The sequence below is a fragment of the Grampus griseus genome (assembly GCF_964374135.1).
Source record: "Grampus griseus genome assembly, chromosome: 2".
Lineage (NCBI taxonomy): Eukaryota > Metazoa > Chordata > Mammalia > Artiodactyla > Delphinidae > Grampus > Grampus griseus.
Genome location: NC_139018.1, coordinates 116967790 through 116982540, shown reverse-complemented (window position 1 = coordinate 116982540; position 14751 = coordinate 116967790). Strand labels below are relative to the sequence as shown.

Genomic DNA, 14751 nt, shown 5'->3' with positions numbered 1-14751 from the left:
AGCTTCTCTGCTTCCTACCCTCTCAAACATTTTAGTCTCAGAACCACTTTTCATTCTTAAAAATTATTAACCCCATAGAACTTTTTTTTATCAGTGAATTTTATTTTTAATTTTCTTAAAAATTATTTTTTATTTTTTTTCACACACACACACACTGTATTTTATTTTTACAAGAGATAAATAAACTGACACCAAGCATTGTAAATGGATGACCACAACAAAAGCAACAAGGATTGCAACTACCAAACACGAAACACACTCATGCTATGTCATAATATGGACATTCAGTCCAGTAATCCTCCACTGTAACAGCTCCTTTACTTTGCAGTGAAAATTGATTTGTATATTTTTTGCCTCTGAGTCCTTGTGGGATTTTTTTTTTATTAACCCCATAGAACTTTAAAAATGTGGGTTATTTACCAATATTTACTGTATTATAACTTAAAACATTAAAAAAATTTATGTATTTGTCCATTCAAAATAATAATAATAAATTACATGTTAACATAATTTTATTTAAAATAATTATATTTTCCAAACAAACACATAAAAAAGTAGTGAGAAGAGTGGCATTGTGTTTTTGTTTGTTTGTTTTGTTTTGTTTTGGCTTAAACGAGAGATTTATTTCTCACAGTTTTGGAGACTGGGAAGTCTGAGGTCAGGGTGCCAGCACGGTCAAGTTCTGGTGAGGTCCCACTAGCAGAGCGCATTGTTTTGCAATTCTGAAGACATCTTTAGTGTCTGGCTTAATGGAAGACAGCTGGAGTCCCATATCTGCTTCTGCATTTAATTTGTTGCAATATCACATGTCATGCAACCTTTGGAAAATTCCACTGTACATTCATGAGAGAATAAGAATGAAAAAGGCAAATAATATCTTAGTGTTCCCAAAAATGTTTGCTCCCACAGATCCTCCCTCCCTCCATTTCCCCACCAAAATCCAGGGACCTCCAAAGATCCCTGGACCACACTTTAAGAACCACTGTTTTAGACCATGTCCTGGGAGTGAGTGGCTGATTTTTCACACCCAGTGAGGTCCATCATTCATTCACTCAACAAATATTGACCACCTTCTGAGTATCAGACACTGTTTTGGGTGCTGGAGATGCAGGTTAGAACCGAACAAAGTCCCTGCCCTCATGGAGCCTACATTCTAGTGGGAGGAGACAGGTAATAAACCATTTTTAAACTATAATTATGTTAGGCAATAAATGTCACCAAGAAAAATAAAGCCAAAGAAGGGAACAGAGACTGAAGTAGGGGGATTTGTGTTTGTTTGTTTGTGTGTTTGTTATATTAGGGTGGTCAGAGAAGTCTCTCAGAGGTGACATTTGGGCAGGGACTGTAGAATATGAGGGAGAGAGCCAGGGGGATATCAGAGGGACAGCATTCCAGGCAGAAGGAGCAGCAAGTACAAAGGCCCTGACATGGAAGTGTGTTCATTGTGTTTGAGGGAAAGCAAGGGAGCTGGTGAAGCTTCAATGGAATGAGTAAAGGGGAGAGTGGTGGGAGATGACGTCAGAGGAGGGAGGAGTGCAGATTTTGGATGTAATGGTGGTTTCACTGAATTAATGCCTCTTTAAGGCCATGGCAGATTATATTCTCTAAAAATGGCCACAGCAATATCTCTAGTCCTACATGCTCTTCCAGAACTTTGCCATTCCCCATCTAGAAATGGAGTCTACTTCCTTTGCCCACAAGCCTGGGCAAAGGCTTAGTGACTTCCTTGGTAAACAGAACGTGGCAGAAGTGACATTGTGTGACACTAAAGGCTAGGTCATAAAAAGCAATATGGTTTATGCCTGGCTCTCTCTGTCATTGGATGCTCACCCTGGAATCCAGCCGCCATGCTGTGAGGATGCTCAAACTACTCTAAGCAGAAAGGCCACATGAAGAGGCATACATGGAGATCTGAGGCTTTCACCTGACAGCCAGCAAGAACCAACAGACATGCAAGTAAGAAAACTTTCAGATTATTCTGGCCCCCAGCCTTCATATGAGTCTTCTAGCTGAAACCACAGACACGGGCAAGAAAGAGACAAACCACCCTCGCTGCCCTGCCTAAATTCCTGTCCCACTGAATCTGTGAACATAATAAATTATTGCTTTACACAACTCAATTTTGGATAATTTGTCAGGCAGCAGTTGGTAACTGGAACAGAGGCATCTTAGCATCCTAAGTGAGCATTTCAAAGTACTAACCTAATCAAAACAGGCCGGATTAAAATCCTGCAATGATTTCTTAGGCAAAAGCAGATGTACCTGCCAGGGTATTTAAAGAAATCCTAACAATCATTTAGCCTTCTTCCCTCCAGGTTATAACTGGGGAGCTTTGGGATTCAGGCTCATGGATGGAAGTAGTCCCAAAGTAGGTTAATAAGAAGGAAGTAATAATAGTCAGACATGGGCAGTGCCTAGCTTCTGACTTCATCTCCTCCAATGAAAAAAGGCTTCATGAACACCAGAGAAAGCCCAGAGTATCCTTCTCCTGCTAATCCCCACCCTACCTCCTGTCATAAAAAGCCCCTGGTCATGAAGGATTTCCGGTGAATTTCTTAAAAGTTTCAAGTAGAAGTTACATCTGTGGACCACACTGACCTGCAGATATGTGTGTTTTAATGACAGGAGTTAGTTGATATGGTAGACTGTCCAGAGAGATGGCTCCCGTGCCTGTATATACATGTCAAACCTTCCACCAAGAGGTGGAATTTATTTTCCTGCACCTTGAATCTGGGCTAGATGTTCATCTTAGTTTGACCAATAGAATGCAAAGGAGGTAATAATGTGTGACTTCTGGGCATAGACCTTAAGAGTCTTTGAAGCCCCCATTTTCATCTTTTTGGGATCAAGCCACTTAAGAAATAAGCCTGGGCTAGAGATCATGTGGAGACAGGTCCAGCCAGCACCCCCAGCCGTTCCAGCCACCCCGTCTGAGGCACCAGACATGTGAATGAAACCATCTTGAGTGTTCCAGCCCTGGTCAAGCTCCCCACTGAAGGTCTATGAGTGAGTGACCCAACTGACCCATATGGAGCAGAACGGCCAGCCTGAGCCCAGCCAAACCACAGAAACATTAAAAACAAGAAATCATTGTTATTTTTAACCACCAAGTTTTAAGGTGATTTGGGGCTTCCCTGGTGGTGCAGTGGTTAAGAATCTGCCTGCCAATGCAAGGGACACAGGTTCGGGCCCTGGCCCGGAAAGATCCCACATGCCGCGGAGCAACTAAGCCCGTGTGCCACAACCACTGAGCCTGCGCTCTAGAGCCCACGAGCCACAACTACTGAGCCCATGTGCCACAACTACTGAAGCCTGCGCACCTAGATCCTGTGCTTCTCAACAAGAGAAGCCACAACAATGAGAAGCCCATGCACTGCAACCAAGAGTAGCCCCCGCTCACCGCAAACTAGAGAAAGCCCACACAAAGCAATGAAGACCCAACGCAGCCATAAATAAATAAATAAATTTATTAAAAAAAGAAAGTTTAAAGGTGATTTGTTAGCCAGCAACAGTTAACTGAAACATTTAAAAACCTAAACTGTTACACAAAAATATGAAATTTGGGCTTCTTTTTTGTTTGTGTTTTAATATTTATTTATTTGGCTGTGTTGGGTCTTTGCTGTGGCAAGCGGGATCTTCGTTGCAGCATGCAGGGTCTTTTTGTTGTGGCACACTGGCTTCTCTCTAGTTGTGGTGCTCAGGCTCTCTAGTTGCGGCACACAGGCTCTCTAGTTGTGGGGTGCGGGCTCTAGAGCACACAGGCTCAGTAGCTGTGGCACAAGGGCTTAGTTGCCCCACAGTATGTGAGATCTTCCCCGACCAGGGATCAAACCCACATCCCCTGCATTGAAAGGCAGATTCTTAACCACTGGACCATCAGGGAAGTCCCTGGGCTTCTTTTTTGAAAACACTGGACCTGTGTTGCTCACTTGAACTTCAGGGAAGAATCTGAAAGGTGTGCCAATACCCAGAGTGAAGATCTGTGGATACAACAAGACAACTGCTTTAGAAAGGGGAGTTCTGCCTGTTCCCATGGCTTCCCTGGAGGCAGAAATGATGGGAGCTGGTGACACCCAATCACAACTATTATCTTTCCCAAAGAAGGTTCACTGAGCAGGTCATTCATCAGCAAGTATGCATGATTTCTGGGCAGAGAGAGGGTTCTCCCAGGAATTCTGCAAACAAAATATGCTCTTTTCCCTTGTTGAAATATGTAAAATTTATCTTCTGGGACAGTATGCACAAGGCACCTTGTGATTCAATTCAGAACAATAGAGGGCAGGCACACTTGGTTAACTTCATCTTTTACTCAAGAGAAGGGAAGACAATGAATTACCTGGTGGTGACAGGGGACCCTCATGGCCATAAAGTTGGATTTGACCAACTAGCTCGTTGAACTGGGATGAACCCCAGTTGGGATGAACCCTGGGATGGTGGTGACAGGAGTATTATGTGAAGAGAGCTGCTTCCATTCTCACCACCATGAGGAGGTGGGGAAGGGACAATTGCCAGGAAAAGAGGCGGTGCAGGGAAGAGGACACTATTTCCTGGCTTCTTCCCAGTGCTCCAAATCCTAGGAGCCTCTACAGCAACAAAATTACAGTTTATTATAAGCCTGACTCTGACAGGATGTGATGGGAGAAGGGATCTACGCATGTAACATTCCGAAAAGCTGATACAACCACTCCCCATTGAAATGAAGCAGAAAATGTCAAATCACACAGAAGCAAAACAAAACCACTGGGTCTGCATTCCTACCTGTCAACAAACAGCTGGGGCCCAGCAGCTCTGGCTGCCCCATGAGGGCTGACATTCTGCTCTGCCTCTCTCTCTCTTTTTTAATCTTTTTAACCCCACCCACCAGGTTTGCCTACAAGCTTTGCTGCTCAGTAGCTGAGTCTTTGGACAAGGGATTTAGCCTATATCTGCGAAGTGGGAGTGATGATCCCATGGAGGTACTGGGACATAACCTGAGACAATTCCAAGAAGTAAGTCCTATTATCATCCTCATAGGTTCCATTTTACAATAGAGGAAACTGAGGTCCAGAGAAGTCCCATAGCTTGACCAAGAGCACAGCTAGCAAACTGCAGAGCTGGGATTCAAACCCAGGCAGTCAGGCTCCAGAGTCCATGCTCTTAACCACCTCACCAGCTGCTCATGTGTGTTAGATAGGCAAGCATTTTGTAAGTTGTAGAAAAACTCAGTGCATCCCTGAAGGATAATTGTAATTCTGGGAAGGCATAAACCAAGCACCCTAGCTGTGGCCCAGGTCAGAGTGGGAGGAGGAAGAGCAGCCCTGGTTCCCCCCACCCCCCCATCCCAGGCAAGCACCTGGCAGAGCAGAATTCTACCCTGGAGTTCCAGGACCTTCGTTGTGGGTAGCTGCGGAGGCCTAGAGCTGGTGGTTTTCTGCCCTGCTTCCCCTTTCTCCTGCAGATGGTCTAATGCCATGATTAAGAGCAGGCTCAAGCCATACTGACTCTGGATCTGGCTCTACCTCACTTATGAAACGGGTAGTGGCTTCACTGTTGTATGAAATGAGTTAATATGTGTGAGTGTCCGGCACAAAGTAAGTGCTAAGTAAGTGTCCGCTAGAGTTGGTAACTATTCCCACACCTTATCAGCTCTATACTTGCCTCCCACCCCAAGGTTCTCAAACATGCTGATTCTTTTGTTTTTGATCAATTCCCACCTTGGAATTAGGAGTATAACCTTATCTTCAGAGGGCAAAACTGACCTAAAGGTGGAAGAAATAACGGGGGATTTCAGGCATCCCAGCAGGCTCTTGGGAAGTCTTTTGGGGACAAGCACTCTCCTGGGAACTCTAACTTTGCCCAGGTGAGTGGCTTTTTACTATACTTGCCTCTGGAATCTGGAAGGAAGGTGGACGACTAGCGGTAGCACCCACTCCTGAAGAGATGGAGAAGGAGCTCCGGTGGCTTCTTTTGCCTCTCTTCTCCCCATCCTACAGACCCCTCTCCTCACTCACTCTAGGTCTCACATACCCCCTCTGACCCCAGGACTCAGGTGACTTGGCCTGTTGGCTAGAAAAGCAAGCGAATTTCATGCTAGGTTAATGGCTCTTGTCCGCAAAGGGAAGCACTCACTGGGTCTGCTATGCAAACCCCTGTTCTCCATCTGTGGGGCCACAGCCAGCACAGCAGGAGGAGTGGCCTGAAGGTAGAGGCTTTGGTGGTGTTGGGACTCCTGGGTCCTATCCTGGCTGGTCCAAGGGGAAAAGCATTGATGGAAGTGAAACATGGTGAGGAGGCTGGACTATGGCGGAGACAAGGATGGGGAGCTAGAATCAGAGCACTGGCCCAGGGCCCCAGACTCAGTCTAATGGAGGAGGTACCTGTCTGTTATAGCAGAACTCTCTCCCAGGTCACGCTCACCTCCAGGCATCATTGCCCAGCAGTGTTAAATTTACAAAGAGCTCTGATAGCCATAATCCTACTCAACCTCCAGGAGAGCCCTGTAGAGCGGTGACTGCTCTTACGCCCATGACCAAAAACAATCTCGGAAAAGTTGTCACTCTTACATCCATTTAACAATAAACAAATAAATCCAGCTCTCCTGATTCAAAGTCTTTCCACATATTTGCTTCGATATGTTGAGTCCTGATTCCCTCTCCTCCTGAATTTGCCTCCCAAATACTCCCCTTCTGTTGTGGTTTTGAAATGTCTACAAATTCTTTGATACTGCTCCCTTCAAGAATTGGAACCAGATTCCCCTTCAGAGGAGGTGGGGCCATAAAAGGCATTGTGGCTTCGTGCTTGTTCTCTCTCTCTCCCTCCCTCCCTTTCTCTTTCCCCCTCTCTCTCAGCTCCAGGGGAAGCCAGCTGCTTGTCATGAGATCTATGGAGAGATCCATGTGATAAGGAACAGAAGCCTCTGACCAACATGTGAGTAAGCTTGAGAGCAGATGCTCCAGACCCAGCTGACATCTTGGCTGCAACCTCATGAGAGGCCCTGAGCTAGAACCACCACTATAAGCGGCTCTTGGATTTCTAGTCCTCAAAAACTGGGTAAGAAAATGAATGTTTTTGTTTTAAGCTACTGAGTTTTGGGGTAATTTTTATGCAGCCGTAGATAACCAATACATCTTCCCCACTGTAGGAACTGCCTCTCTCCCCAAAACCAACTCACGTTTACTGGGGAGCTCAAATCATTAAGAAGTTTCTTTTTTTCTTAAACTCAGGTGAGGTAGAACACCTGCATTCAGGTATCTGTGATTGCTGCTTTCTAGCTGTGGTATATTGGGCCAGTTACTTAATCTCTCGGGGCTTCAGTTTCCACATCTGTCAAACAATGATAGAAAGGAAGATTTCAAAGGTTAAATCAGGGAATAGATGTGAGGGTACCTGGCCCAATGCTGGGCACTTGGTTGGTGCCTGATAAATCTGACCTCCCTCTGGCCCTCTCTAACTTTCTAGTTTCTGACTCCTTTGCATCCCCCCAAGCCCCTGCCTGGACAAGCTGGGACTAGGACCAGGAGTTTTAGGGGATCCCCATCCTCTTCCTGCCACTGGAGACAGAGAAGGAAGAGACCTGCCCTGCACCAGGGATCTTCTCCCAGTATTGGGGTGACAGGCGACTTGTCCACGAGAGGCGGGATGTACTGCTGGAAAGGTCCCATTGCAGATCAGGGGCTGGTGCTGCATTGGCGAGGCTTGGACTCCAGCCTAGTCACCCCTCCACCTCCTTGGAGGGTGAAAGGAGTCTACTTTGCCACTCACTAGTCCCCAACATATTAGGAAAACTGTTATTTCCAAGGCTTTGCCCATTTCTTTTCCTTTTCACCAGGTTTCTTCCTCCCCCTCCCTTTTTAAATTTTTAAAATTTATTTTAATCACAAATAATGTATGAAAAATAACATTAGCCAACATTTCCTGAGAACTTACCAGCCAAGGTTCTAATACTGTTATGTGTCTCACAACCACTTTATGAGGCAGGTTCCTGTATTAGCCCCATTTTACAGCTAAGAAAACCAAGGCATAAGGATTAAGCAAATTGCCCAAGGTCACAAAGAGGCAAAAGAAACTAATGAAGCTCAGGCTTCAAGATCAGGACCTCACTTACACAGACTGTTCTAAAACACTGGTTTTAATTTTGTATTCATATTTAGTAGTTCTTTCCTTAGAGAGGCCCACAAAATGTGGCTTCAGAGGTAACAGATGCAGTGTGCTGTTTTTTTGCAGATATTTTAAAATTATTTGAAAAATACATTTACATCTATAAACATGCACACACGGAAACAGACTCCCTAACTTTAAAAAAACAATACTTGTGGTCCCACTGTGCGGATAGCTGCCACCCGACTTTTTTAACAGAAAGTCTTGACTGTCCACGTTTCTAACTGTCGCGGAGTGTGCGCCACAGATGCTCACATTTATTTACCCACGTTCCCAGATTTGAGCCCTCTACTCCCCTCCCAACCTCTTCCGCCCTGTCCTCCCGGTTCCTCCCTGCCTCCCCCAGCGCATCCTGCCTTCGCCCCTCTCCTCATCCCGGTTTCTCTATCACAGCGCCCCTTCCCCAGCTATCCTCACTACCTCTCCTTCGCCTCCATTCCTAACTGCCTTGTGCATTTCTCCGCTCTCCCCGCCCTGCTCCCGCACGTCACCATTGAGCACACTGGCCCCTTTCCCGCCCTCGCGTCCTCTCTGCCAACCTCGCTCCCCTCATTCACAGTTCCTCCCCCACCTCAAATCTTTCCGCTCCCCTCCTCGAGTCCCCCGCCCCCGCTCCCATCCCTCACTCGTTCCCCACCGGGCCCTGCCACTCCGCGGCCCGGCAGGAGCGCACAGCCGGCTGGCTACGACGCGCGCTGACAGTCTAATGAATGGCTTCAGCGGTAATTAGCGACCCGGCGGCTAATCACGGAGTACATTTACATTTTAAGTGCTGCAGAGGGAGCTGGGAAGGGGAGGGGAGGGACGGGAGGGGATGCGGGCCTTTTCCGCGGTCTCCCTTCACTGACTGGGGAGCGAAGTGAATCGAGACTTCCACAGCTGGCGGCAGTGGAGGGGGATGGCGGTGGGGCGCTTTCCAGGGCCAACTCAGGCGGACGCATAACGGCCTCACTCTCACCCGACGTAAACTGGGAGCTCTCAGGCCCCTTTCTCCAAACTGCAGACCCCCGCGTAATCCCCTCCAAGTGAACGTTCTGCCTAGGCTTGCATACCCGCGTGAATGGAGAGCTCGCTTCTTCCCTAACCAACCCGTTCGAACATAGACTCCAGCTGTTCGCGGACTTTTTCTCAGGCCTAGAGAAACTGATGCCCTTTAAGTCCCACAATTGCCCGAGTCTTACAAAGCTTGAGGTTCCCTGCGCCCCGCCACGCGCTGCAGACTCTTGTGTCTTCTCCGGACTGCTGTGCCTCCAACCCCTACTGCTGCTCCTTGTGGGGCCCGCGGGAACTGGCGAGACGGAAATACAGGTTCCGAGGGGAACGCGACCTCGAGGGCCCCTGATCCCAGAATGCGAGCAGAAGATCCGAGAGGCGGTTGGTCATTCGTACGCTGGGGCTCAAAGGTCCACCTGCTCCAGTCACTCCCAAGGGGCGGCAATGGGGTCAGCCCCGGGTTCCAAACAGGAAGGCTGGGAGATATAAGATGGGAGCTGGGAGATATAAAATGCTGAGGAGGACGCGAGGGGAGGGAGGGGGACCCCGGCAGCCCCGTCTCAAGACTGGGGCCCAGCTCCCCCGGGCACTGTCATGTCCCCAGCACTTCAAGGGCTTCCCGCCCGCCGCAGCTCTCTGCGTTCCTCCCCGCCAAGCCCCGTCGTAGTCACTCCCGCCGGATCAGGTCTGGCCCACTCTCGGTTCTGTGCGTGCGCGAGGGGTTGGAAGGATGAAGAGCGAGACGCTAGGGCAGTTCTAGGGAGGGTCCAGCTCCTTCTCAAACCCCCTCCCTCTCATCAGCAGTCCATCAGCAGCCCCAACTTCACCTCTCCCTTCACTGTTCATCTCTCCTGGCAGGAGATCCGGGGCCACTCCCTCAGTCCTGCGGAGTTCACGGGGAGGGGCACCCAGTAGCTTTGTAATGCCCCCGGGGCTTCAACTTCCCACCTACCTCCCTTCTCTCTCAAAACCTGCCCTCACCCAGTCTCCTTTCTGAAAAAGGACCATGCTGGGTCTCATCGAGCCAGGCTAACAACAAATTCCACTTGAGAAAAAGGGGGACCCACTTTAGCAGGGAACAATGCCTGGCTTACCCTAAAGCATGCAGCCCTAATACTCGACTTTCAGGCATGGATGGAGGGAGCTTAATTCCCTTTGAGAAGAGGTCTCCTTGCTCTCTTCCCATTCATCTCAGGGAACAGCCTGGCCCAGCGCCTCAGTCCCCACACCCTAGGGGTGTGCGGGCGTCCAGGAGCCTCCAGCCCCAGTCAGGCACGGCGAGGCTGAGACCTCAGTCTCCGGCTGCCCTGCGAGGACCCCGCCGCGACGTAGTCCTCGAAGGCAGGCGTGGAGCGGAGCCGGAGACAGCGCCTCCCGCACTCTGCTGACGGTGCACAGGGCTGTCCTTGAGTGGAGAACAGCGGCTCGGGAGCCGAAGGGACGAAGGTGGGGGTGGGGGGTTCCACTGAGGAGTGGGAGAAAGAGGTGCAGCCCCCAGTAGGCCGCTTTGAAATCTCTCCTTGGGAGGGGACAAGGGGTGGCCTTCAGCTGAAACGCGGAAGGGCTCGGGGACCCGGGTCGAAGCGCCGCTTGCCCTGCAGACGCAGTTTTTATTTAGGTTGCCCGTTTATCAGGGCTGGCTCTGGGAGGGCTGATGGCGATTACAGGGAAACTTCACCTGACAGGTCACCCCCTAGCGCTGCCACGGCGCACCACGGTGCGCGCAGCTCTCACGCCCGGGTAGCTGACGACCTGACTGGATCCGAGAGGCTGGTGAGGCTGGGGCCCCAGCTGGGCTGGCTGAGTTAGGGGCGGGGCCTGGCGGTAGGGGCGGGGCTCCTAGGCTCTCAGGCGGGGCCTCAGCCAAAGGCGCGGAGAGCGCGGAGTAGAGCAGCGCCCAGTGGAGAGAAGTGGAAGACGAGGATCGCACCGTCCTAGCCCTAGCCCGCCAGCGTCCACGCAGCTCCCTCACCCTTACCCCGGCCGGCCCTTGCCAGACGCGACCGGCCGCCATGCAGCCCCGGGGCTGAGGCAGCCCAATGGCGAAGCCTGCGTCCCCGCGGTCCCGGCAACGACGGCGCATGGAGAACTTCCGTAAGGTGCACTCAGAGGAGGCGCCGGTGGGGAGCGGGGACGAGGGAGGCGGCCCGGGCTCGGGCCCCTTCGCAGACCTGGCGCCGGGCGCCGTGCACATGCGGGTCAAGGAGGGCAGTAAGATCCGGAACCTGCTGGCCTTCGCCACCGCCAGCATGGCGCAGCCAGCCACGCGCACCATCGTCTTCAGCGGCTGCGGTCGGGCCACCACCAAGACCGTCACGTGCGCCGAGATCCTCAAGCGCCGCCTGGCAGGTCTGCATCAGGTCACGCGGCTGCGCTACCGGAGCGTGCGCGAAGTGTGGCAGAGCCTCCCTCCGGAGCCCACGCCTGGTCAGAAGCCTGGCGAGCCAGCCGCCAGTCTCAGTGTACTTAAGAACGTGCCCAGCCTCGCCATCCTACTTTCCAAGGATTCACTGGATCCGCGCCAACCCGGCTACCAGCCCCCGAACCCCCATCCTGGCCCCTCGTCCCAGCCAGCTGCATCGACGTCCAAGAGGAGTCTAGGGGAACCCGCAGCTGGAGAAGGCTCCGCGAAGCGGTCACAACCTGAGCCAGGTGCTGCTGAAGAGGACCAGACCGCCTGAGAGCTCCGGCCTGTGGGCCACCTAGGTGGGCTGGATCTTACCCCCAGAGCTTCGACCTTGAGATGTACCTCCAGCCTTTCATGCTTTGGTGCTCTGGAACCCACGACCTGGCAGCATGGACCCCAAGGCGACAAGAAGGGGACCCCAGGGAAGCTTCGTGGTGGGGTTGCTCCTTCACCTATGTGGACTGACGACACAGAACTGCACCTTCAGCTTTTCTGAACCATATGGGGACCTTCCTCAGGGGGGGAATGGTGGGCAGTGGGACTCTTGAGCCTTGCTCAGGACCCCCAAGGGTTAAAGGCACCTAGGATTCTTGAAGTGGGCCTGGAGGGTGGAAGCTGAGGAAGGCTCTTGGTATCACCCCACCACTGTCAGCAGAGGGCAAGGGGTTGGAAACCACGCCTGAGGGCAGCGGATTATGAGTTGTGGGGGTGCCCTGTTGTGCCCCTCACCTAGGACACAGTTTCCTTTCTAGTTTCCCTTCCCCTGCTTTTAAGGAGCATCCTGAGATCATGCTGGCAGGGGCATCTCCATAGGTTCTAGCTCTTTTAACATCCCCCTTTCCCAATGCTGGCCCAGAGGGAGAGACCCAGGACAGAACTTCCCATGCTTCCTCCCCTGAGCCCCACAGCTGGAGTCTTGCTTCCAATAAAACAAACACAAAAATGGCTCTGTCCCTGGGTTTTTTCCTAACCAGTTGTCTGTGCAGAGACTGCTCTGGTCTGCCCCCTTGTGTCTCAGTCCCCTCCAGCCTGGATCCTTAGCCTTTGGAGTCTTAGGGGTCAGGCACAGAAACTGGACAGCTTCAAAATGGTTCAGGGGGCACATTACCCAGTCCCCGGCTTCTCCCTCTTTCTCAGCCCTCCCTGGCTGGCTCTAGCTTAAGGGCTTGTGGCCAGAAGGGGACCATTTTCACCTTACACATTGCTACTAAGGGAAAGGGAGCAGCACATTGCTTTTCTGGATGGGGAAGGAAGGTGAGCATCGATGAACTCTCCTGTCACTGCCAAGGGTGGCAGATCCAACTGGGGTCCCTAAACCTGCAGCCTCCTGCCAATAGACAGCCTTATCCAGAAAGCTGGCACAGAGCCCCCCTATCCCCATGGATAGGGTCTACCCTTCACTGCTTTCTCTCTCTGAGAAAGGACAGCACACCCTTGGGAGAGGGGGAGGAGAGACGGAGCGCAAATCCACTGCTGGAAATTACTATTCAGCAGAGAAACTGGGACTTGGGTTGTGAATCACTGCAGGCTCCCTGATAAGCTGCTGCCTCCAGCCCTGCACAGCTGTCTGTTGAGAGATAATGGCCTTATAAGCCTTTCTGCCCAACTCCAAGTAAGGTGGGAGGGTGGAGAGAGTGCTGTGTGTACTGGAAGCACTCTAGCAGGTAGGGCGGCAGCGGCGGGGGGCACATAGCCCTGGGATCTCAGGGGACCTGCCCCCTTGCAACTTAACAGCATCCTTGCAAAGGAGGACATGGGGAAGTATGTAAGTCACTTGGTAGGCAGAAACCTGAAATAAATCCTGCTGGTAACAAGAGGTAGGTTTCTGCAGTTGACAGAAGGGGCTCTTTGGGGAGTCAACCCCACCCCCCTATCTCGGCTTCAGCTTTGGATCAGAGAGCCCTGCCATACAGATTCTGACACTGGTTGCCCTCCCCAATTTCTTGTTCTTGATAAGTCCCTAGGAGGGCCAAGGGGTTTGTGTGTGCTTGTCTGACTCTCAGTGGTGGCCCAAGAAGTGTGGAGAGAACGTAAACTATCCTGACAACTAAGGTGCCCTGGGCTGGCACTGGGCGTCTGCATCTAAAGTACATGATAAAACTTGGAAGAGGTCCTGCATGGTAGGATCTTAAGAGAGACTGGTCTTGGTTCTGGAAAATGGCCAACTTTCCAAGACCACCAGTGTCTGAAGTCCTGATTGCCGGGTCACCAGGACTATGCAAGAAGAGACTTTCTCTTTTGATGCCTTGGGTCAGGTAAGTCCCCTTCATGTTGTTTCCCAACCTTCAGAGCGTTAACCTGTTCACATGTGGGCTGTTTCTGCCCCCATGCTAGAAAGCAGATTATGAAACTGGCTTTCTTTTGTGTACCTCTACTCTACCCCAGCAGCTTCAGTTCCCAGGATTTTGATAGGTGCTCATGGGTGCCAATGGAACCCAGCACCTGTGAGCTCCCCACCCCTGCTTTACTGGACCCTCTGGCCCTGCTGACCCGGGAGCAGGCTCCAAAGGAAGGTGACAGATATCCCTATACATCCCCACGCCCAAGGCTAAGGTGGGAACCTGAGAAGTGCTGGAGTAAGGCAAGGAGTGGCAAGGGGAGCATCTCAAGAGACGCTCACTTTGAGAACTGACTAGTGGCAGAATGGGAGGGAGTGGGAAACCCCACTACCACCACCACAACCGTGAGACCTCATCTTTCCAATAGTGGCCTCTAACCAAGAGCTTCCTGGGCCCTGCCTTGGGGCACTTCCAGGCTAGGGGTGTCAGTGAAAACTCACACCCACAAAACTGTCCCGTCACACAATCAAAATCCATTTGGGAACATAAATGTGTATCATCCAAGGCCAGAGCACGTGGTCAGATGGGCCGTGGACCACCAGCTGGACCTCGGGGGACTTCATTATTATGCCAAGTCTCAGTCTAGGCCCAGGGTGGGACTGGGGTGGAAGGATCCGAATAATCCGACATTGTTTCTGCCGCAACGATGTCCCAGTCTAGGAGAGAGAAAAAAGAAAGTTACAGCACAATGCAGTGATAGTGGGAGAAGGGAGCTCTGAGAAGAGGCATTTAATTCGCTCAGAGGTGTTGATGGAGCCGGTTCCCCAATGATCAGAAGGAATTAGCCAGCTGGACAGGACTGGACAGGGAATTCCAGGCAGAAGACAGAGAGGTGATGCTTGTCTGGTGTTGAGGCAGCCACAAGTGTCTGAAGGA

General features: G+C 51.2%; 1 protein-coding gene across 1 annotated transcript; it reads left to right on the top strand.

The window, feature by feature from the left end:
* Nucleotides 1-11195: 11195 nt before the first annotated feature.
* RPP25 (ribonuclease P/MRP subunit p25) lies at nt 11196-12069 on the top strand. The gene has a single exon (XM_082648050.1). It carries the CDS (start codon nt 11211-11213, stop codon nt 11808-11810), a length of 600 nt encoding a protein of 199 aa, XP_082504176.1. The 5' UTR covers nt 11196-11210; the 3' UTR covers nt 11811-12069.
* Nucleotides 12070-14751: the final 2682 nt, after the last annotated feature.

Excerpts from the sequence above, each read along its gene's own strand:
- RPP25 (XM_082648050.1), top strand. The coding sequence starts at position 11,211 with ATGGAGAACTTCCGTAAGGTGCACTCAGAGGAGGCGCCGGTGGGGAGC.